Source organism: Lepisma saccharinum, chromosome 11, assembly GCF_977018435.1.
Source record: "Lepisma saccharinum chromosome 11, izLepSacc3.1, whole genome shotgun sequence".
In the NCBI taxonomy this organism is placed as follows: Eukaryota; Metazoa; Arthropoda; class Insecta; order Zygentoma; family Lepismatidae; genus Lepisma; species Lepisma saccharinum.
The window spans coordinates 23,921,980-23,947,163 of NC_139239.1; the positions used below are offsets into that span (position 1 = coordinate 23,921,980).

The window sequence follows — 25,184 nt, forward strand, 5'->3', positions numbered from 1 at the left end:
AATGAAACACGGGATTGAGTCATACAACGTTATTACTCAAGGATCAGTACAAATTGGCCGATCAAGTATCCTAAAGAACATAAATAAAAAGTTACCATTTTGGCATACCGGACTATAATTATGGGACAGAGGGAGTAAATAAATATTTGTTGAACTAATTCCCTCGTATTACTGAGGTTTACACAACAAAACTCTTTTAATAAATACTTATAAGATAATTTCATCTCGTAAGCAGACACTTGATTCTTCTTCTAGTATAAGTATCGTAGAAATCTTTTTTGAATTTGCTCTATTCTATTTTTATAAGATTTAGTATATACACCGTCATAAGTATGTATATATATATATATATATATATATATATATATATATATATGTAAGTATATATTTTATAGAATGGTAAAGAAGAGCTCTATCTACCGTGTAAATAAATAAAATGAAATGTCATAAATAATATTCTTTTCCGTGATATTTTTTGGAAGAAGTGCAATTTTTTGTGTCTCATATAAATAAAACTCATGAAATAAAATTCAGTATTCTTCATATTGTAGTTCCCATGTTCAATTATAAAGTTTTATCCGAATGCAAGAAAAACAACACATATTTACCTGCAAATCCTGACCACAAAGTTCAACAAAGTGAAAGCCTTTGTTGAAATGCTGAGCTTGCGTTGAAGAGTGTGGAAAGTGAGCCTTGAAAGGTAGCGGCAAAAAAAAAAAAAAAAAACTGCAGCTGTTGCACCTCTGGAATCGCAAATCCAGATTTTTAGGTCGGCTTTCGATGGAGATTCAGCAACGAAGCCGTCTGTATCTCGGGCACATGGTAGAGTTTCTGAAATGTTTATGAGCTCTTTCGCTCCGCGAGTTTTAAAGAAGATATGCTGTATTAACAATAGTGTCAGTACAGTTCGTAAGCACATTGTTGTGAACTGATAGCGAGTTACACGCTTTAACCACAGCACTAGCAAGAATGGCCTTGAAATGCACTATATATTATATTTTTCGTTTTATGGCAGTAATCAGCAAGGCTGAAGAAAGTAGTCTTATGCAACGGAATGACTCTCTGAAACTACAAGAGCTTGAAACATGAAATTTTGTGGACTGGTGGATCTGGGTACGTTAACATGTGTCATCTTGTAATCAAGGGATCCGGCTTCGATACTCGGTGGAAGCACATAGTGATTCGGATCCCACTTAAAACTGGTCCAGTCCCGATTAGCCTATATGTGCATAAAGTGAACATCCGTCCGTCTTACTGTGAGAGTTATTAATCAATCTCACTTACCTGTCCTCGTCTTAGCATTTAGTGAGCCTTAAATCGTATAAAATATCAGTGGAACACACCGTACATGATCTGGAATGCTCTGTCTATGGAAATCAAACAAGGACCGCCAAATAGACAGACGAATTGAGATTGGACATAAAGTGCGACCCACAACTCACTGGGAATCGAACCCAATATGTTCTCACAATAGGAATGGCTTTTTCGAAAATATATAACTGAGAAGTTGCATTAAGAATTGAAAGAATAAATTAATGTTTGAATGTTCTCTCTAAAATAAAGAAACTGGGGTAAATAGTTCGACTTGTACATTTAAAACACTAATAATGTGTGTTTGAGATAAACACATAAAATACAAAATAAGAACAAATAATTATTTTTCGAAGGGTGACATCTAACGGTACAGTTTGGGTTAATCATAATTTTTATAAATAAATTTTCATTCTTTGCATTAAGAATCGCTCAGACAGAGAATGAAAATACGTGGTCGCATTTGACATGCAATATGGAGTAGTGTAGGAAATATCATACCAGGTATGGAATCGATCACTATAGCCTGAAGAAAATTGTCCACCTGAAGGGTAACTTGTTCAATATGGCACCCCATCTTGATTTACCGGGACTTTGAATCAATACAGTCGCACGTCTTCAGCGATGTCAGGTGTACGAAAGCGTTAGGAGGATGTTTTTTCTTTAGCACAGAACATTTGCTTCATATTGTTTTGTCCGTTTCTCAGTGGCCTGTCACGTGCCGAAATGAACATGGAAACTTCTGTGGGTTTCTGTCACAATCGTGGTCTTCGCGAAAATCCTTCACATCTACAGTAAACTGTCCCCTCGCGTCTGCCAAATCCAGATTTGTGATATCACACAGGTCAATTTCCATGATGTGCAACTAATCGGTTAGTTGCAGTTACTGGCTGGCCCAGTAATATGGTTTTATACCAGCTATTTCGATGGTATAACATTTCGTGCATCACCTTGTATTATTTGTAACATGTTTTCTTAACTAAATATATAATATAAATCAAGATATTGCAAATTTTAAATCGTTTAATTTGTGAAATATTGATACTCACATTAGCTTCTGGAATCTTAGCTTCTAAGAAGCAAGAAGCTAGAGTATAATAAATCAAGTTTTTATAAAATAAATATGTTATGTGCTTCAGAATGCCTCAAACTAAATAGCAACAATGGTTTAATGTCGCCGGAAAAATGTTCAACTAAAATCTTCTAAAACATTTCTCTGCAATAACAGATATGACCGTTATTACAATGAACCAAGAACGTCATAATACACTAGTAATGATTAAATAAGCGTCGTCGTCATTTTATTGGCTCTCACCGTCTATTTGTTAGCGATTTCTAGCCAAAGGTGCCGAGATCTAGTATTATTACATGTGTTGCAACACATTGACATCGTTCGCTGTCTTTATGAAGTTATGTCTTTCATTATCGCCTATTGAATGCTGTTGTCCGTCTTGATTGTATGGTCGTCATTCACTCAGAAACCATAAACAACCTGCAAAACACAAACAGTGTAAAGATTATCGTCCAGATTGCAACACAAAGGTTGATACATAACCACCATTACTACATATACATTTGCTTAAATTCCGTTAGAATATAAAGTGCATTAGTAAGGTAGTCACATTTCGTATTTACAGCGTCATTAAGAATAATTTCCGTCATTGAATTAGATGTTTTTTCATATTTTTTTCAAATTACTGCTTAATAAATTAAACACATTTTCAAATCTTCCCACATTTGGTGTAGCTGATGTTTAATATTTATTCTGGTTTCAAGAACGTTACGTTATGGCGTAGGCCTGGTCACTTTTCATTCGGACTTGAATTTTTTTCAGAATCAGCAGCAAATGTAAGTAATTACTTACGATTACATGCTCTCATGTTGATCGTAATCATTATTCGTTTAACAATTTGCTAACGTAATTAAATCAATTGAGATAAATGGGTAAGAATATCATGAAGTCACGCTGGGTCATACACAAGGTGGGATTTTGGAGTGCTAATGGAGATGTTGTTTTTCAAATTCAAAGCTCAACTTTCTACACTCTGTCCCAGGAGTCTGTGGAGCAAGTGAACAAATTCTCTGCGCAAGCAGCGACTCGAGGGGCTCGACAAATGAACGCGTAAGGAGATGTGAAAATCGCTCATTCAGCTACCAATAGTTTTCAGCTTCGTCTACTTGCTTCCTCCCCTTCTCTACCGTTATGCGCGGGCTTGCTCCACAGATTACCGAGACAGAGTGTATATCCTTTCCGAGATACAACAGACAGCGTCGATGCCAGTTTGGCTCTGCGTTGGTGGTAGTGGCTACTAACATCCACCCCGCTGTTTATTTGTTTGTTCCGAACAGATATGTGTCGCTTCGGTCTGATTAGATTCGGTCCCTTAGAATTTTGGATTTGGAGTTGTACTCTTCTTATTTCCATTCGTTATGTTATTTTATTAAAAGTCATCTTAAAACTGTACAAAATCGTAGTCGTTACCACAATTATGTAGACATCGATCTGAAACTTTATATAAATGAGAGGGAATTTTTATAACTGAAAGGGATTTTTTGCTTAGTTAAAGGGATTTTTTCTGAAGTGGCTTACATTCACATAGGCATCGTTAGTACCATAGCTTTCCACCGGCGTGGGTCATGGATATTTTTCCATCACCATGAGCTCAGCTTTGCTTTTGATGACTGCTATTCCCAGCCATTACCCGCTGTTGACTATGATTCCAACAAGCTTTGTTTCGTGCGTCGTTCCCTGAACTGAATTTTTTATCAAAAGCTTTCTCCGCTAATTCCAAACCCAAGAGAGGGCGGGAGAGAACTGCATCGGCAATTAAATTGCTCTAACGAATCCGGCCCGATAAGGCTTTGGTTGGTTTTAGCTTGTTGTGCGGGGGAGAAAAAAACATGTGGACTGCAAGGAAGATGTCGATAGTGGTATGGGATAAAATTACAGCCTTGTGTTCGTTATTTATTATTCCTTTGCTAACTTAGCTTTCGCTGGAGCTCCTGCGTTGGAATTATTATCGGCGAGTGAGGTGATTGTGAAACAGAAGTGTCTCTAGGTGTTTTTCGATAGTAGACTGAAAAAAAATCTCGAGGGGATCCTGCACTTGCTTTGAATTTCACACCCACAGTGAGAGTATGCTTCGCAGAAGTTAGCTAATTGTACGAGGGGAGTTCAACAATTATTGTCCCTAACATAGAAGAAATGATCCGAAACAACTGAAATTTTTTGTGTGTCATGTATAAATCTTTGAATGATTACATACAAAATTTCAGCCATGTACGGTCAAGAATGTTAATGTTATGTTCTGTTTTTCAGGACAAGGTGAGCCATGACAGAAAATGAAAGTGAAAGACGTCATTAAGTACCGCTGTTCAGAGACAAATTTGGCCTTGTTTAAGAGAAAATCGGGTAACTTTCTTGGTAGATGTGTGACCGTAAATGAAACTTGGGTACACCATTATGACCCTGAATCAAAACAACAGAGCATGCAGTGGCGGCTCCATGGATCTCCGCCCCCCAAAAAATTCAAGACAATGCCATCAGCTGGTAAGCTTATGGCCACCATTTTTTGTGATGCCAAGGGAGTATTGTTCATTGACTACCTCCAGCGCCAAAAGACGATCACAGGTGACTATCATTCGCAATTGATTCCAAAAGTGAGGGATGCAATCAAGGAGAACCGCAGAGGGATGTGTCACAGGAAAGTGCTGCTGCTGCAAGACAATGCTCCAGCCCACAGAAGTCATCTTACAGCCGCCGCTGTTGCTGCTGCTGGATTTGAACTAATCGACCACCCTCCCTACTTTCCAGATCTTACCCTGAGTGACTTTGCACTTGTTCCCAAGGCTGAGAAGTACTTAATGACGGCTGTCACTTCCGATTTTTCCATTTCTCAGTCAGGGCTCACCTTGTCCTGAAAAACATAAAATAACATTAACATGATAGACCCTACATGGCTGAAATTTTGTGTGTAATCATTCAAAGAGTTATCCATGACACACAAAAAAATCAGTTGCTTTGGATCATTCCTTCTATGTTAGGGACAATAATTGTTGAACTCCCCTCCTACAATGCGCATTGCACAATTAAAACCATTATTCACTTCCGTTGCACAATTGTTGTAATAATGGGCAGTATTGTTGTTCATGAATGTGGAAAAGTAATGAAGGCCTAGCAATAAATGGTTAACCTTAGTTATCACACGCAGATGAAGTTGACTTACTAGGTGATGTAAATATATTAGCTAAGTAATTAACAATAACGTCATAACACCTAAAAAAACAATTTTGAAAGCAAGAAAGCTGTTGTAATCATGAGGTTTGTGTTCAATCCGTGGTGGAGGCATAAACAGTAGGTCCAGTCCTGATTAGCCTATCTGAACATACTTTAAACAAACTTTGGCAATATATTAAAATGGTGTTAAAGGCAAAATTGAAAGCAGGCTTAGTTTGAGAAATGCATCGTGCACGTTCTATTCATAAATGTGTATGTCCTTGTCTAATATAAAAAAAACATTGAAGAGTTAAAATCAGTGGCGGCGAATAGGGGACCGATGGGTGGCAATTGCCCCTTTCCCAGTTTTCGCCACTTTTGCCCCCGCACTATGCTAAATCTTATCTACAAAGGGAAATCTACTGTCTTGGCCCCATCAGTTCTGGCACCTTGCACCTCCCCCGTTTTAAAACCCAATCCCCGCCACTGGTTAAAATAAATAAAGCATTTATTTGACATATAGTAACCATTATGAATTTGGCATATGATCCCTTGCATTAGAAATAGGAATAAAAATTAAACCTCTAGAGGATTTGTTTTACCAAAAGAGATCAAACAATGAACTTTATAATGTGTCTTCAACTCGTAATTTCATTAAAATTATTTAAAAAAGAAGTCGTATATGGGAGAGCCATGTAGCACATATGGAACAGAAATTAATAGTTTACAGGAGCTTTGTTGGGGAACCTATTGGTAAGAGACCTATAAAAAGGCCAATGTGGAGAATAGTCAAGGCTTGATTGATCTTACTCAGGATTTGGAATGAAGGAAATCTTATGTTGCTGCTGAAATAAACCTCCGGGTTCAGGAATGCCAGAGGGTTAGTTAATTCATTTCTACAGTACCCATAAAAATTCACACAGCCTCCTATTAATGTTAGGCTAACATCTTAAATGTGGGAGGGTTGAGGGTTTAAAGATCGTTATGGCATTAATATTGGTGTTTTCATTTTAACTAACAAAAAAGTTAGTTAGTGTTAAGGTTCATTGGTTGCTTCTAACGTTGCTCATGTGGAGAATGATATGAAGAAATCAAAGAAAAGATCCGTCGCCGTCAGTACAGATCTCATCTAAGCATTTGCTTGGGGTAACTGAGGGGAAACTAGAAGAAAACTTCACCCAAGATGGCTGATAGGGTTTAGAACGGGCCATGGTCATTTATTACGGTTGTTGGTAGTAGAAATTGACGGTACACAGTAATTTCTCGTCAAAATTGTACTGTGTAGTTAATCATTAACGTAGTTTTAGTGATTCGAATTTAACAAATATGTTTATGGTGCACAAAACTGCAAATTATAATATTTATCTTTATGCACGGTAAAAAAGTCATGTTTAAATTTGGAAGCTTAATTTGTATGTATCAATGGTGTACTATAATGAACAATATGCTATAGAAATTGATTGGATTAATTCGTACAATGGAATTCTCTCCTTACATTGTTAATACACTATCTGATTGAACAGGACATCTTTGATCGTGAAGTTGTAACGTCGTTGCCTTGTAATCAAGGGGTCCCAGGTTCGATTCCCGGTGGAGACTCATAGTGGTTCGGATCCCACTTTAAATTGTAGGTTTAGCCTTACTGTGCATAAAGTGGACTTAAACCACAAACTACTAAGGTACAACTAACCCAACAGATTACAGATATTGTGTTTAATATCCTAAGTGATTTCGGAAATTGTAAATGTCACGGTAACTTCTAACAGTGCAGGAAGAGACATTCATGTTATCAATTAATCGAATCGATTTATTTTTAACGCTTGACCAGACTTTCTTGTTTTACCTCGCAGATACAACTTGATCTCGGCAATGATTCCTATATTGTTGAATCATATTGCTTTGTACAGCAATTTTTCCTATCAAAGATTTACTGGTTCGTACCTTCACATTCTGCACGAAATATTTCCTGAGATCAAATTCTTAAAACGGATATTTAATTGTAAGGTTTTACGAACCTAACAATACATTGGGAGCAGCGAGGTCTATCAAGTAGGGACGTCCAACTGCTATGTAGGAAACCCTCATTCGATTCTCGTTGAGTTGGGAATTTTTTCGACCTTTTCCCTGCAAGTAGCGGTCCTGCGCTTCTAAAATAGGGTTCCTCCAGGCAACTTTAGAAAATGAAGGTGACGAGAGGGTGGTGCTGATCACATAACATTCAAAAATGACCGAGAATGAGAATGTGTGAGGCCCAACGTCCACATCTTCCTATGTACCAGTATAATGAGTATGGGAAATTTTACCTTATATAAAAGTGCATTTCAGATATGATCAGCGAAAGATTATATTTATGTTTTGACACAGATGCTTTTAAATGATTTACGTATCTTAGCATAAGTAACAACCTGCGGTGGAACGTGTGCATTAGTTGTTTGTATAGTAATGTAACGTATCATGTAATGTTTACTATATTATTATTTTAAGGCTGCTGTACTTTGACAGCGTCTTGTATCTAAGATATATTCCCGATTCAGAACTTCCCAACTCAGGAACTATTGGAATTCCAATGAAGCAGTGCCATTTCACGAACTGGTCCATACCAGTTGGATATTTCAGTGGAATGTCTTCCCAACTCAGGACGTCCTACTAATTGCCTCGGGGGAGGATGAATTGGCATTTGTAATAGTTGACATTATTCACACCTGTGTAACTGCTAACAGCCTACAAGCAATAGATCTGCTATAGCTTACAGTATACTCAAAATATATTAGAGGAAAGAAGTGAAGCACAGAACTTTTCTTGCAAATGGATATAAAATACATATACATAGTATTTCAGAGTAATGTGCAGTAACCATAAGAACCTCTCAAAAACCGGTCCTTACTTCTTTCCCTTCTCTCCTGAGTCAGAGGTTCGTAAGCTGGGAACATTCCACGTGAAAATATCGGTTCCTGAATCGGGACCTTTCGCCATAGTTCCTGAATTGGAACCTTTCGTCATAGCTCCTGAATTGGGACATCACCGTATCTAACTGTCTGGCTTTATGCATATAAAATAAAATATTATTATATTGTGAGCAGTTAATATATATTTTTTTCACATTCTTATCTTTGCAGGTGAACACCCGGCTGCAATGCAACACGGAAACAAGAACAACGCCTGCCCTACAATTTCTGTACACATCCTTGTATATAGTTTTACAGTTTTCTTAATAAAACGATTGAGATGAAAAATAGGACTTGTGGTTTTTTGTTACGTCATTCATGAAATAATCACAACCGTTGCTGGTCTGTGGATTGGCTACGACAACAAGGGTCCTGTGTTCGAATACGAGTAAGTCATGGATGTGCGTGTCCCATTTTCATCGGTACATCATAAAATCTCATCGTCTCGATTGACGTAAAGAATAGAAAAAGCAGCGTAAATTTATCGATATGCTAATGTAAGAAGGAGATTAAAATATAAACCTTAAAAGTTCAACAAAATTAAGACTGAACACAGTTCAAATGTACATAAGGTAAGAACTGTGATTTACAAAACGAGAAGGCTGCAACACTGATCAAGCGAGTCTGAAACAACATTTTTGTCACTATAAAGATGGTTCCCCTTCCACACACTTACACTGGTGAAGACTTCCCTCCGGATGTCCAAAAACTTTCAGAAATACTCTGGTAAATGAAAATTCCAATATTCCTATGCATGTGCCCGACCCTGTGGCCGAGTGGTTAGCACATCGCGCTCCGACGCCAAGGGTCCCGGGTTCGAATCCCGGTCGGGCTTGGTTGTTTGTGAATGTCCATTCATCAATTTCATCATTTCATCACTCATCCCCATTTTCGCAAATTAGCCAAGAGGCACAAAACGCGAAGTAAAATAAACTAAATCAAATCAAAAATCAAAATCCTATGCATGTCTACCACAGGAGGAAGTTCGACAATTGCCTCAGTTCGTAGGCAGATGGTTGGGAAAACCTTCGCAGTTGCATCACACAAGATTCTTCTTCTTGGGTATACAGGCATTAACTCAGACTTGAAAATATATGTAGTGGGTTTATATACTAAATCAAAAAAGGACCAAACTTATGCAACACTGCAGAAATCTAAAATGAAAAATTAAGGTTTTCATTCTAATCACCCACGTATATAGAGCATGTGTTTCTTATTTCTTACGGAAATTTCATTCTAAAGTGGATGTAAGCTACAACCGTGTGTAACAGTTACATGATAGCCAAAGATAGAGAACTAGTGGAATGGACTACATTTTTATACACGGTAGTAAAAGCTATAGCGTGGGATGAAAATGAAAGCAGCAAGAGTTGAAGAAACGATGGAAAACATAATTCAAGGTAAGAGAAAAATATTAATGACGAGTTTGAGGAATATTTAAAACATTTGTACAACTCAAACATCTGAATCAGAACGGAATCATTAAGAGAAAATCATGGTTGCTTTCTTACGGGGATCAATAGTAGAGCCATGGGGCCGATACATACACACACACATACGGGTATAATTAAAATATAGACAGTTGGTAAGGGACAGTGACGACGTTATCATCTCCGAGCATGCACACTCCTGTTCATATGAAGTGGCAAATGTTATAGGGTTCAAACAATTTAAATATAAGATACTTTATGTGAGCAGGAGTGTACGGTTACCGGCAATAGACACTTAGAACCTGAAATTCCCGTTTCCCTCCAATGTGTTATGTGTGTTGCATAAATCTAGGACGACGAGCCGTTACAACTTTTCAATAGGAAGTTCTCCTTTCGCCTCATAGTTAGACAACGCACTGAAGGGCAGCCATTATTTCAGGATATAGGTGCTCCATTTCATTGCCGGTGACTGTACATATACAAATGAATTGCATGTGCATACATGTCTTTGTCGCCAGCTCTGTGACCAATCACGTGAAATGGTGAACTTTCGATCTCTCCACGGAACTTCCTGAGTTCGAGTCCCGGTTCAGACATGTGTTTTCATTCATCTGATCTCATCGTCGCGATTAGCTAAAATTGGCAGAAATGCGTTCACTCGTCCACTGTGATGGCGCCAGAAGGGGGCAGGGGAATTCCTCCTCGAACCACACCTCAGCAAATTCTCTTTTAGTCCAAAACATGCCTTTTTTGTGTGGTATTTCAGGGTACAAGTCTCTCCACTGTTTTCCGTCGCGGTCACTGCGCTATCGCTTATCTTCCAATGGGAACTTCCGATTTGTTGCTCGCTTTGCGACAACAATTATTGTGCATCACCGATTTTGGAATATTTGCCTTTGCTTCTGTTTACTTTACGTCGACTCTGGAACAATGAGCCTTCAAATTAGCGACCAATATATGTATTCCCCGCGCCATTGCATCGAGTTTTGGGTAACATTATTGTCAATAATTTGTCAAGGTATCATCAGACAGAGACAACACCGAGTGTTTGGCCTCTCGTCCAATGTTTCGAAGCAATTCTGTTTGGTGAATCCGTCGAGGACCAATCAATGGCGATTGTCAATAAACGCAAACTAACGAACCTTTTGTTTTAGGAAATTGACGTAACGACAGAAAGGCGGTTCATTGGTTCTGCAGTCTGTAGGTGATATGACTAAGGTCAGCTTACTTTCTAAATATAGGACATAGTAAGCTAAAATTACTAAATTTGTATATGAGAGGTCCACTGTTCTAAGACAAATTTATCTATGTTTATCCACTGCACTGGAAACTGAATCCGGCACCTCTGAGTATCAATGAATAACTAACTATACGTGACCGGGTGGCCAGAATTAAAGTTCCCCAACTCAGAGCCCTCTGTAGCCTGTTTGAGGCATTGTAGAACTCTGAAATTTGGTGAATCCACTATGTAGATCATGGAGAAGAGGATGGAGAAAAAAAGTTCAACTTTCCGCCACCAGGTTGAAATGTGGCGCTGTATTTCCATTATGGGTTGTAACAATGACGTAAACTGTTAAAATTGGTTATGGATTTGCCTTTACCTTGCAATCTTGCAATAAACAAGAGATTATTTTCTCGCAACTTCCAGCCAATAACAAATGTCTTTCTAATTAATAACTCAGCTGAGTCACTTAACGTGAGTGCTGAACAAAAGTAAAGCGCCACATTTCAACCTGGTGGCTGAAAATTGAACTATTTTTATCGCCATCCTCTTCTTCATGGTGTGCATAGTGCATTCACCATTTCAAGAGTTCTACGATGTCTCAAACAGGCTACAGATGGCTCTGAGTTGGGTAACTTTAATTCTGGCCACCCGGTAAGTTAGACTTGATTTATGAATACGGGGAGTGTTTAAACAGAATCAGTTTGATTCAATGGGTCATTCTAACGCAGATAAGAAATAATTTGCACAGTAGCGTGGCTATGGATGTTATAAGAGGGGATTTTTGTTTACAGTTCTTTATATTGCTAATTTTCATACATCCAGTTGTTTTTTTAATGTGGGGGTGAGGTAATAGACTTTTATTAATCTCACTAGATCGTTACTATCCTCAGATATCCATGAAGATTACAGAAGAAGAACTGTTTTCAGTGCAATAAGATTATGCGCGAACGGAGCAACGGCGAGAAGGATAAAAAGCGAACGGAACAACGACGAAAAGAATAAAATGGGAATGGAACAACGCAAAAACGATAAAGTGAGAAAGAAAAAACATCGAAAAGCATGGAGCCAACACGGAACAACGACGAAAATGATAAAACATGAACTGAACAACGGCGGAAATTAATAAAGCGCGAACGGAACAACAACGGAAAATGATACAGCGCGAACGGGAAAACGATGAAATGGTTAAAGCATGATGGAACAACGGCGGAAAGGATACAGCGCGAACTGAAAACCAACGAGGACGATAAAGCATGAAAGGAGCAAGGCGAAAAGGATACAGCGCGAACGGTAAAACGACGAATAGGATAAAGTCCAAACGGAACAGCAATAAAAATCATACAGCGCGAACTGAAAACCGACAAGGAGGATAAAGCATGATGGAACAACGGCGGAAAGGATACAGCGCGAACGGAAAAACGACGAATTGGATAAAGTCCAAACGGAACAACAATGAAAAGGATACACTGCGACCTGAAAACCAACGAGGACGATAAAGCATGAAAGGAGCAAGGCGAAAAGGATACAGCGCGAACGGTAAAACGACGAATAGGATAAAGTCCAAACGGAACAGCAATAAAAATCATACAGCGCGAACTGCAAACCGACGAGGAAGATAAAGCATGAAAGGAACAACGGAGAAAAGGATACAGCGCGAACGGAAAAACGACGAATAGGATAAAGTCCAAACGGAACAACAATGAAAAGGATACAGCGCGAACGGAAACACAACAAAATGGATAAAGTCCAAACGGAACAACAATGAAAAGGATACAGCGCGAATGGGAAAACAACAAAAAGGATAAAGAGCGAACGGAACAAAGCCGTGGAGGATAGAGCGCGAATAGAACAACGGCAAGATGGATGGTACGCGAACAGAGTAGCAGAAGAACGGATAAATCTGGAGAGAAGGAACCGCGGAATGGATGAATACAAATGGAACAGCTGTAAAACGGAGAGGGCCAACAAATTACGATAAGTTCTAGATTGGTTGCCAAGGTTTTCCACCTGAAGCGAAATAAATGCGAAAGTATGAAAAAACAGGTAATTGGCGAGTAAGACGCCGTGTGAAACGCAAATTTAGAAAGCGTCTTTCTGATTGGATGACTCCGACCGCTAGCAAAAATAATAAGGCAAGACTCTACCTTCAATTTGCCATAACAAAAAAACGCCCATTTAAATCCTTACGCCGCTCTAGCCTCTTCTACGCTCGTTAGGTACCCTAATGGATGGAGCTCGAACTGAACGATCTCGAAAAAATACGTGCGATAAGATTTAGTGCGAAACGCAATAAGGAAGAAAATATCACTACACCACTCGCGAATCTTTGAAACCATTGAAATGGCGGACTTTCTAAAGCGCTAAAGCAGGAACAGGGGATGCATCCCGCAGAAGAGCAAGCGAAGTTTGCGGCTAGCGACGCCCTCCTACACCATACCACACCTTGGCTCTGAATAGCAAAGATTTCGCTCTAAATCTCTCTCTCTCTCTCTCTCTCTCTTGTTAAGATTCCTTCCTTAACTCTGAGAGGCGAGAAGCTAAGGAGGAAGAGGTAGTTAAGCCGCGAACAAAGGGATGCGAGATTCTCGTGCAGATGGAATTAGCTTTAATTGTCTTTCGCCATTCAGTCAAGACGGCAAAAGACCTCGATTGAAGTTTGAAGCTGGGAGCTTCAGTAGGTGCTGAACCTCACACCGCAGTTTCGAGGCGTTAATGTATTACCTAAGGACAGGCATTGTCTTTCCAGAAGGCCAGTTCAAGTGATTTGCGATGCAACCTCCTAAAACTCGAAACCGATATTTTTTCATCAAGAAGTACTGTACTAAAACACTGACCGTTGCATGTACTAGTACCGCCCTGATCATCTGTCCGTATTTGTGAAAGAGTGCTCACTGTTGAATCTGTGTGCTGCTGAGCGTGCAGCGGTACTATAGCATTTGTGAACGTGTTCTCATCAACCGTCGTTGCATATTTGTGAAGCAGTTCCGGGTTCGATACCGAATGAAGGTACTGTACAGTGCGCAGTGGTTCGGATTCCACTTTAATCCGTGGGTCCAATCCCGATTAGCGTATCTGTGCTTAAAGTGGACTTAAAACAACAATTCAATAAATTTTGAAGCAGTTCTCATTAATAGCCACCTTCAAAACTACTTTCTTAGTAATTTTGCGAACCTGTTATCACCAATAGCCTCTCTCTCTCTCTCTCTCTCTCTCTCTCTCTCTCTCTCTCTCTCTCTCTCTAGAGAGAGAAGAAACAGAGAAAGAAGGAAAGGGAGAGAAAGAAAGAGAGAGAGAGAAAGAAAGAGAGAGAAAGAAAGAAAGAGAGATGGAAGGAAAGAGAGAAATAAAATAAGGAATAAAAGAAAGAAGTTAAGGAAAGAAAAGAAGAAAGAAAGATAGAAAGAAAGAAAGAAAGAACGAAGGAGACAAGGAAGGAAAGAAAGAAGAAAAGTAGGAAAGAGAAAGAAGGAGAGAGAAAGGAGGAGAGAGAAGGAAAGGAAGAAAGAAGGAAAGAAAGAAGGAGAGAGAGAGGCAGAGAGATGAAGTGGGAGAAAAGAGAGAGCCACCTTCAAAACAACATTGTTGATGAAAACTGGTTAACAAAAATACAGTCTCCTTCAACACAACTTGATTTGGTATTTTCATGAACCGGTTTTTAATAGCATCATTCAAATCAACGTCCATTGTACTGTGAAACAGTCTCACACCAATAGCTTTCTTCAAACCAACTTTTTTTTGTATTTTTGAGAATCTCTTCTCACCTATAGACCCCTCCAAAACAAGTTTATTTGTATTTTTTAGAAACCTGTTCGCACAAGTAGCCTACTTTAACACGACTTATATTGAGTAGTTGTGGTCAGTATCCTCATTAAGGATGATTCTTGTATTTATCCTATCTGCCATACTTTCATCTCTGTCGGCGTGTTTGTTTTTATTCGACTTCGCGTCACCCTGTAGCTCTCTAAAAATGTAATGTTGGCCACATTTTAACAAAGACGGCTATCCTTGTTCATATTTAATCATCTGAGCGTCCAATACCTTTTTCTTATCAATTCAGGGCCAGTAACTTGCGTAAGCGATTGAGTGTGTGACCTTAACATTACAATGTATTTACAATGCTGCAATCATTATTGTAATACATAATATTATAATTTTACTGGGTAAATGTAAGAAAGAGGCACTACAAGTGCTAGGGCGGCTACAACCAGCAGATCTCCGCAGCAGAGTGATCAGCGTAACGCGCTATGAAGTCAGAGGCTCCAGGTTCGAACTCTGCTCAAGGCACTGTGTACCATCACAATTTCATAAGTTCATCATCCATTCTCATCGCCACGATTAACGCAACAGGTAGAAAAGCAATGTAAAATAGCCAAAAATAGAAATAGAAGTACCAACCTTCACTTCAAATGCAGTGGCTATTGTATGTGAGTAGTCATTGCCTCGCTCTCATAGGAAAGAAAAGACATCATTCAAAGACATTGTAAAAAGATAAACGATTTCCGCGGCTCTTGTTTCGTAACGACGCCTCCAGCACAAGGAATAGTCAATTTCATTTAAGATCCCGTTTCCTGTCATGAAATAATGCGATTAAAATCTCAAATTTATGAACCAGTGAACGCACTCTCTTCTGAAAGACTGAGCAAAGAAATATTTTAACAGCATTTTCGGGCACAAACATTTCAAGACGATATCCACCATCTGGTTCCTGCTATTCTGTGTTTATAATTTATGATTCTGAATGAAGCTCCTTTTTTTATATTTCGTCGTAAAGCGGAAGAGAAATCATCTTTCAAACACACGACATCTGTCGTTTTTAATAGACACTTTACTACAAATAATAAAGATAATTTAGGGTGAATTAAAATCACATTTTCAATTTCCTTCACTAGCATTTATAGTGCTTTAAAATGATTGGATTTCCTGATGTATGCAAATCTTGCATGATTGAAATGTGCCTGAGAGAATATTAGCAGTTAGTTTAAAATTCTATATTGTATCCAAGCTAAATGAAGATAAAATTGCATTGAAGATATAAATTACCTTTTAGTATTTTTGAAGAGCGAGATGCTATTAATCAGGAACCTTTTAAAAAAATAATCCAAAAAAGAACGAAAATGAAAATTGTACAAGGGAAAATGGAGAAATTAGACCATAATCACAATTTCGTCCATGCATGTGTCCATAAGCTTGTTTTGGAAGTATTAATAAGTTTCAAGCAATCAGATTCATAACACACACACACACACATACACACTTCTCCTCTTTCTGTTATTTTACATCGCTGTTCTATACTTTGAGTTAATCACGACTAGTGAAATTGATGATGTAATAAACACAATGACGCCTCAGTCAGGATTCGAACCTTGGACCTATGACTTCGTAGCGCATTCCGCTGACCACTCTACGACAGGCGTTGGCTTAGCAACCAAGTCCATCAATTCTAGGCAGACAATTTATCTTTTATTTGTTAAAAACACGATAAAACCTTAAATTGAGTATATTTCAACAGTTTTCCATACATTTTACGTGTCTTTAAAGTTTTTACATGTGTACATCTCAAAGCGTGTCTGACTGCCAAGTGAAATACCCGGGTTCGATTCCATTAATAAAGTCGATGGAGTAACTCCGCGTATAACAGTAGCGAAGGGGAGAAAGCGAGTGGGCGGGACAAAAAGGTGCGCGCTGCTGCAGCGGCTGGTAGCTGCAGTTGCACTGTCTGCTCCATATGATCCCTTACACGAGTTCATTAGTGGAGCCCTCTTGAGTAGTGTTGGACGTTATATCGGCCAGACGATATATCGCGATATTGAAATAAAATATCAAACAGGCGATATCAACTAGACGATATATCGTCACGATAGTTTGACAATATACAGGGGGTCTCAAAAGTAATAGCTCAAACTGACACATGTGAAAGTACACGATAATAGAAGCAAAAAAGTCTCAGTAAACATTGGTCTGCAAACGAGCTGTTTTTGAGATAATCGCGAATGTGTGATTACAAACCGCCACTGACTTCATTGTTTGTAAACGTCGTCCTAGTTGGTAAAATGCTAAACATATGCGAATGTGTGGTTACAAGTCGTCACTGATTGCATTTTGTAAACACCGAGTGCTTTACTCCTTGCGCGGTCCGAGGTTCGCTCTTTGTTTACAAAACAAAACCTTTCCGAGAGGTGGCGTTGTAATCAAGCAGGATAGATACAATCAGTACACAATCTAATCGTACAGTGGGAGTCACGTCAGTTGTGCTGTAGTGAAAATGGAACCTTACAGCAACGAAGAGTACATTTTAGCAACTAGGGCAACGTTTACAAACAGTGAAGTCAGTGGCTGCTTGTAACCACACATTCGCAATTATCTCGAAAACGGTTCATTTGCAGACCCATGTTTACTGAGACTTTTTTGCTTGTATTATCGTTTACTTTCGCCTGTGTCAGTTTGCGATATTACTTATGAGACACCCTGTATATCGTGTCGACGAAATATCGTCACGATATGTTGGCGATATATATCGTGGAGATGATATCTTGGCGATATATATCATGGAAAGGATATTTTCTTGACGATATATCGCGATATCAAGTTTCCGATATCGTCCATCCTTACTCTAGTAGGGCCAAAAAGACAGTTCACAAACCGAAAATGGGGCTCGGTGGGGCTCGCCTTAATGGATTTCTCTCGTAAGGCATGAGCCCCATTTTCTGGCAGTGTTGCCAGCTCCTTACTCGAAAAAATCACCAAGGTTTTTTTTGGGGTCTAACCTAGCCTAAAGCAAGGAGCTGGCAATCTTGCTTGAGGCTTGCCTTAATGGATTGCTCTTGTAAGGCATGAGCCTTATTTTCTGGCAGTGTTGCCAATATTTTACTCGAAAAAATCACCAAGGTTTTTTTTTTGGGTCTAACCTAGCCTAAAGCAAGGAGCTGGCAACCTTGCTTGAGACTTGCGTTACAGTGCATAAAGCAAGGAGCTGGCAACCTTGCTTGAGGCTTGCCTTACAGTGCATAAAGCAAAGTTGCCAACCTACTGGTACTTTTGCCATAGCCTTTTACAAAAAAGAGAGAGGAGAGAGAGAGGAGAGAGAGAGAGAGGAGAGAGAGAGAGGGAAGAGTTAAACAACCGACAGCTGCCAACACCCACCCTAACCTAACCTAACCTAACCTAACCCAACCTAACCTAACCTAACCTAACCTAACCTAACCTAGCCTAACCTAACCTAACCAGGTCTAACCTAGCCTAAAGCAAGAAGCTGGCAACCTTGCTTGAGACTTGCCTTACAGTGCATAAAGCAAAGTTGCCAACCTACTGGTATTTTTGCCATAACCTTTTACAAAAAAAAAGAGAGAGGAGAGAGAGAGGGAAGAGTTAAACAACCGACAGCTGCCAACACCCACCCTAACCTAACCTAACCTAACCTAACCTAACCTAACCTAACCTAGCCTAACCTAACCTAACCAGGTCTAACCTAGCCTAAAGCAAGAAGCTGGCAACCTTGCTTGAGACTTGCCTTACAGTGCATAAAGCAAAGTTGCCAACCTACTGGTATTTTTGCCATAACCTTTTACAAAAAAAAAAGAGAGAGGAGAGAGAGAGGGAAGAGTTAAACAACCGACAGCTGCCAACACTCACCTACAGCTTTTTTTGGGTCTAACCTAGCCTAAAGCAAGGAGCTGGCAACTTTGCTTGAGGCTTGCCTTACAGTGCATAAAGCAATTTTTGCCAACCTACATATACTAAACAGGGAGAGCCGGCAACAAATATGTACTGCCGTCAAAGAGAGAGAGATGGGTGGATGGCAATATAGTATGTGCGTGCGTGTGTGCGTATAATATGTAGCATTATTAACTAGAGTGTGTTGGCAATTTACTTACAACTAAAAAAAATAGAGATGCCAACGTTGCTGTAAGATGAAGAGAGAGAGAGATTTATGGCTGGCAACAGTGGTGAGCGAATGCGCCATATCGTAATTTTCCAACTCCGGCAATGTTTGTATATTGTGACCTTTGTAAACCTCTCTCGGGGGGAACGATGTGTCACACACACACACACACACACACGCGCGTGCGCGTGTATTGTGACGCAAGCAAACAGACAAAATAATAATAATTGTTGTTTTTTAGGATTCCTGGCCCCCATAACCCCGCCAGGAGTGCGTGGTGCCCAACCAAAAAAGTAAAGGTTTTCCCGTACGGCCTTCGAACGTAGAATTGATTGACGTGGGGGCGAATCTCTTCGGGGATGTCTTTCAATTTGTATATTTACCCGTGCATACTATTTATCATCAATTTAGCCGTGTTCTGTTTGGCGTCTATTTCGAGCAGTTTGCCCGGCGGTAAAGTTTTATTGTTTTTAAATTTTTTGATTTTTTACACAAGGCTATGATCTTACGGATGTACGTGGCGTTTAGCGTGTCCTGTGAGAAATACACGTGAAGATCAGCTTCTGTGCAGCCGGTTGGATTCGTAATGCCGCGATAAACATCAACTTCCGTGCCGGGCAGAACGCCTGTTCCGGCGTGGAATTTGCGCCACTCCCAAGTTCACGTTGAAAGGGGAGAGGCCAGCTGCTACTATGATGCTCGGGTAGAGTAACGTAAAGCCCAATGTCAAAATAATCTCATCCTCTGTTCTGTTTTTGAGTGCCATGTTCATGTAAGGGTTACGGTGTACGTAACCCCCGACCAGCTTGTGATGATACTCGAGATGCTGCCGTAGGAAACACAAACATTGCTTGTTCTGCAACGCTTCGCTGAAATAGTAATGCGAGAGACGCCAGTTGAGTTTGTGCCCTCGAACCTGGTCCGCGCGCAACACGCTCTGGCAGCACCTTTCACCGCTTCGGGTAAAGTGTTGGCTATCGGCGTGGTGCCAACATTCAAATTAGTGTATCGCATCAGTGCGTCGTTGTCGTTGGCAGCTCTTCGAAACGTGATTCTCAGTCCTCCCTTTTACATGATCTTCTTGTAGTCCGAGAAGAATCCCGGAAGCAAACGCATGGGAAAGAGCACCGTGTGACTTCTCGTCGATATTTTGGTTCCCGCTTCGAATCCTCCCGCCTGATAGTATGCTGCGTCTGTTTTGGATAATTTCAAAGTTCCCACTGCCGTCGACGAGATGCCTGGATAATCGATTCTGTCGATGACGGTGTTGTGTTTCCTCACCTCCACCTGCGAGAACAGGTGAGGTACGAAGTTGTCCATGAGTATCAAATTTGCTGCTGCGGGGAACGCGTATCCGCTTTCCTTCCTCACCACGTCGAATTCAAGGTAGAGGTCCGCTCTGTGAGGATGAACGAACCCGCCCCCTACGTCCACGTCGTATTCGATCTCTCTGTTTGCTTCGTTGAGATTGGCGAACATAGGTTCTATTCATATTTTTACTTACGTATAGGCGTACATGATGAATCAGCAAACATATTTTTTCTAAGTCTTGCCGTTTCCAAGATAACCCCACTTCCGCTCGCCATTTTCGATTTCCGAGCATAGGTTCTATTCATATTTTACTCACGTATAGGCGTACGTGATGAATCCGAAAACAGATTTCTCCTAAGTCTTACCGTTTCCAAGATAACCCCACTTCCGGTCGCTATTTTCGATTTCCGAACATAGGTTCTATTCATACTTTTTCTCACGTATAGATGTACGTGATGAATCCGCAAACATATTTTTTCTAAGTCTTGCCGTTTTCAAGATAACCCCACTTCCGGTCGCCATTTTGGATTTCCGAACATAGGTTCTATTCATACTTTTACTCACGTATAGGTGTACGTGATGAATCAGCAAACAGATTTCTCCTAAGTTTTACTGTTTCCAAGATAACCCCACTTCCGGTCGCCATTTTGGATTTCCGAACATAGGTTCTATTCATACTTTTTCTCATGTATAGGTGTACATGATGAATCACCAAACAGATTTTTCCTAAGTTTTACCGTTTCCTAGATAACCCCACTTCCGGTCGCTATTTTCGATTTCCGAACATAGGTTCTATTCATATTTTTTCTCACGTATAGGTGTACGTGATGAATCCCCAAACAGATTTTTTGCTAAGTCATGAATTGGAGGGTTCTATGACAACCTATATTAATTCTCGTAAGAGAACAGAACGTGTCCTACGGGGGCAAGTTAAGGGGCATGTGCATGGCCAAAGGGGAAGTTCCTTTGCGCGCTCAAGCATGATTTAATTTTATTATATTTTCAGATTGACCACAAAACAAGGTGTTGACAGGCAGTGTGTATATATATTGTAAGAAGATGTTTTATTATCAACCTCTACTTCTTGCAGTACATCCTGGACACAGCGTTGCAGGTTAACAAAGGACTTTTGGTCAGTATATATTTTTTTTCTTAAAACTGTTCGGTTACTCGCTCGTTCCTGACATCATACACAAAAGTTTTCTCCGCGATGAGGATGACGCTACACAGAGTGTCGGCAGGCAAGGCATCGTGGAACTCGCACACAATCTTGATGTTGGTGCGATCGTTAACAACCACCTGCTTTCTTTTAGATGTGTTGATGATGAACATGGGTCTGCGAGCTATGAACACGTTTGGATTGTAGTACACGTCCACGTTATCGGAAGTCACTCGTTTGTAAGCTGTGTACGCCTCGTACAGTTTCAGGTAGTCCTCTTCTGCGATGTTTAGGTTGTAGTTCTCACGTGGGAAAACTTCGTTCCTGCCATTTTTGAGGTAAATGTTCTTAATCTTGCAGTTGTCGAACTGGCTTGAATTTTTCTCCTGATTGTTACCTCTTCCTGTCTGGAAGAGTACGGCTGCAAACTCGGGCATGTCGTACCGAATGTTGTTGAATTGCGTGGTTACGTCAAATTCGAAATGATTGCCGGAAGCAGGTTTTTGCACACACTGGTAGCCATAAAACTGAATGGACACTTGAGGATTCTTCAGGATGTCGGCTTTGTACTTGAGAGCATAGTTTGATTCGTATTCTACCACTGGCACGCGCAGCTCCATGGACCTTATAATACACTTGGCAGCGTCGGGTAGTGTGTTGGGAAGCAAGGTAGTCCCGTCCGGGCCCAAAGTGCTGTATCGCATCAGTGCGTCGTTGTCGTTGGCAGCTCTGCGAAAAGTGACGCGCAAACCACCCTTCCACATGATCTCCTTGTAGTCCGAGAAGAAACCGGGCAGCAGACGCATGGGAAACAGTACTGTGTGACTTTGAGTTTTGATTTTTGTACCTGCTTCGAATCCCCCTGCCTGGTAGTATGCTGCATCGCTCTTGGAGAGTTTCAGTGTTCCCACGGCAGTCGAGGTAATCCCGGGGTAGTCAACCCTATCGATGACGGTGCCGTGCTTTCTAACTTCCACCTGCGAGAATAGGTACGGCACAAAATTATCTACGAGTCTTAGGTTTGCGTTGGCAAGAAATGCTTCGCCGTTGTCTCTCTTCACCACATCAAACTTGACGTACAAATCAGCTCTGTGAGGGTGAATGAATCCATCCCCGACGTCCACATCGTATTCTATCTCTCGATTCGCTTCGTTAAGGTTGGCAAACGTGCGACGGTTGGGAGGGAAGGACTGCAACTCGTAACTTTCGATTTGTTCCATGATGGCTATTTATTATATGTTAATCTCCACGACGGCAGTGGTCGCGGCTCCTGCAAAATCAACCACCCCCCCCCCTTCTTGTTTGTCACTGCTAATTCTATGTTGTCTATGCGATTACGAGATACAGGAAAGTATATCGGTGGGGAGGGTGTGTAGATAATTGGCTCCATGAACTCAGAGTTTGGTTTGAACGTAGCGATAATACCTGTCTGCTTGTGACTCCCTGGGATGCCGTCAGAGGATTTGGTGATCATACCTTGATCATTTTTTTACAGAGCAGTTCGGGTAGGTTGTTATTTATAGACCCCACCCCATTTTTTTTGTTTTGTGTTCATGGCGATGGTCGTACCTAATGCGGCGACCCGTTCGCCCAGCGAGATGTCTCTGCTGACGAGTCTCCCGAAAGCTGCGTGCTCTAACTTTCTGTCAGCATCATGACGTACATCGAGATCGGTATTGGTATTGTAGGCAATATCGTGATCCTTGCATGCAGCATCCAGGGGATTCACACCCTTGTCGCCTTTTTTTAGTCGCTGTTCGAGTTTGGTACCGGGGCCGCGGTACTGGTAACCTGGCAAGTGCATCTTGAAGGGTAGCTTGTTGATGATGTCGTTCACGAGACCTCGATCTTCGGCCACGCTCCAAAATTTCGGAGGTAGGGTGTTGATGATTTTGATGAGGTACCCTATGCCTTTGTCGTCATTCACAATGAAGTTGGCAAGCTTGGAGCTAACCATGTCCACAATTCCTACCTTCTTGTTGCGAAAGTTGCTGTTGCCTGCATTCTCCTCTCCTGCAATAACCAACAACCTGTCTATGAGCTTGCGCACGTCGTCAACCCACACAAACTCTTTGGGCAGGTTGTTGTAGAGTTTGACGCAGCTGCCTGTTTTGACCTGGTTCCACATCGGCTTGATGAGGTTCTTGTATTTTTTCGCCGCTGCTAGATTTGACGCGATTCTGCGTAGCGTCGTTGTTTTGGTACAAGGCATCCGTCATGATCAAAATTTCCTTGTAACTTTGGTAATCTTCGTCTGTGTAATCTCTTGGTTGCTTTTTTGGTGATGAGTTCCCACAGTCCAACCGTACCAAAATACCTATTCCAGCTGTTTTTCTCACCCAAATTGACTTTCACGTTGTCACCCTCGAACGTGACTTTCGATTTTCCGATTTTCCAAACCACGCCCTCGTTGAGTTCTATGGTTGGGTACAATCCGAAAACCTCGTCTTTCTCGAACTAAACTCAACGGCCTGTTGATCAATCAATTTTCGGAACGCTGCTCTTCTTGCTGGAACAGTGACGATTTCGGATTCGCGACGATCGACATGACGAGGAAACCCAACGACGGAAAATACAGAAACAAAATTAACGACTTTCTAAACGTTGCAACGTTGTGAGAAACGTTTCTCACTACGTTGCAACGTTTAGAAAGTCGTTAATTTTGTTTCTGTATTTTCCGTCGTTGGGTTTCCTCGTCATGTCGATCGTCGCGAATCCGAAATCGTCACTGTTCCAGCAAGAAGAGCAGCGTTCCGAAAATTGATTGATCAACAGGCCGTTGAGTTTAGTTCGAGAAAGACGAGGTTTTCGGATTGTACCCAACCATGGAACTCAACGAGGGCGTGGTTTGGAAAATCGGAAAATCGAAAGTCACGTTCGAGGGTGACAACGTGAAAGTCAATTTGGGTGAGAAAAACAGCTGGAATAGGTCATTTTGGTACGGTTGGACTGTGGGAACTCATCACCAAAAAGCAACCAAGAGATTACACAGACGAAGATTACCAAAGTTACAAGGAATTTTGATCATGACGGATGCCTTGTACCAAAACAACGACGCTACGCAGAATCGCGTCAAATCTAGCAGCGGCGAAAAAATACAAGAACCTCATCAAGCCGATGTGGAACCAGGTCAAAACAGGCAGCTGCGTCAAACTCTACAACAACCTGCCCAAAGAGTTTGTGTGGGTTGACGACGTGCGCAAGCTCATAGACAGGTTGTTGGTTATTGCAGGAGAGGAGAATGCAGGCAACAGCAACTTTCGCAACAAGAAGGTAGGAATTGTGGACATGGTTAGCTCCAAGCTTGCCAACTTCATTGTGAATGACGACAAAGGCATAGGGTACCTCATCAAAATCATCAACACCCTACCTCCGAAATTTTGGAGCGTGGCCGAAGATCGAGGTCTCGTGAACGACATCATCAACAAGCTACCCTTCAAGATGCACTTGCCAGGTTACCAGTACCGCGGCCCCGGTACCAACTCGAACAGCGACTAAAAAAAAGGCGACAAGGGTGTGAATCCCCTGGATGCTGCATGCAAGGATCACGATATTGCCTACAATACCAATACCGATCTCGATGTACGTCATGATGCTGACAGAAAGTTAGAGCACGCAGCTTTCGGGAGACTCGTCAGCAGAGACATCTCGCTGGGCGAACGGGTCGCCGCATTAGGTACGACCATCGCCATGAACACAAAACAAAAA

General features: G+C 40.9%; 1 protein-coding gene across 1 annotated transcript in view; it reads left to right on the top strand.

Annotated features, from left to right (window-relative positions):
- Positions 1-8,760, top strand: part of dpr1 (defective proboscis extension response 1) — an 815,638-nt gene extending 806,878 nt beyond the window's left edge. Inside the window, exon 5 of the mRNA XM_083130821.1 lies at positions 8,644-8,760. Within this exon, the coding sequence (XP_082986947.1) occupies positions 8,644-8,756 (113 nt within the window). The 3' untranslated portion in view covers positions 8,757-8,760. The remainder of the gene's footprint in view (positions 1-8,643) is intronic.
- The last annotated feature ends 16,424 nt before the right edge of the window (positions 8,761-25,184 follow it).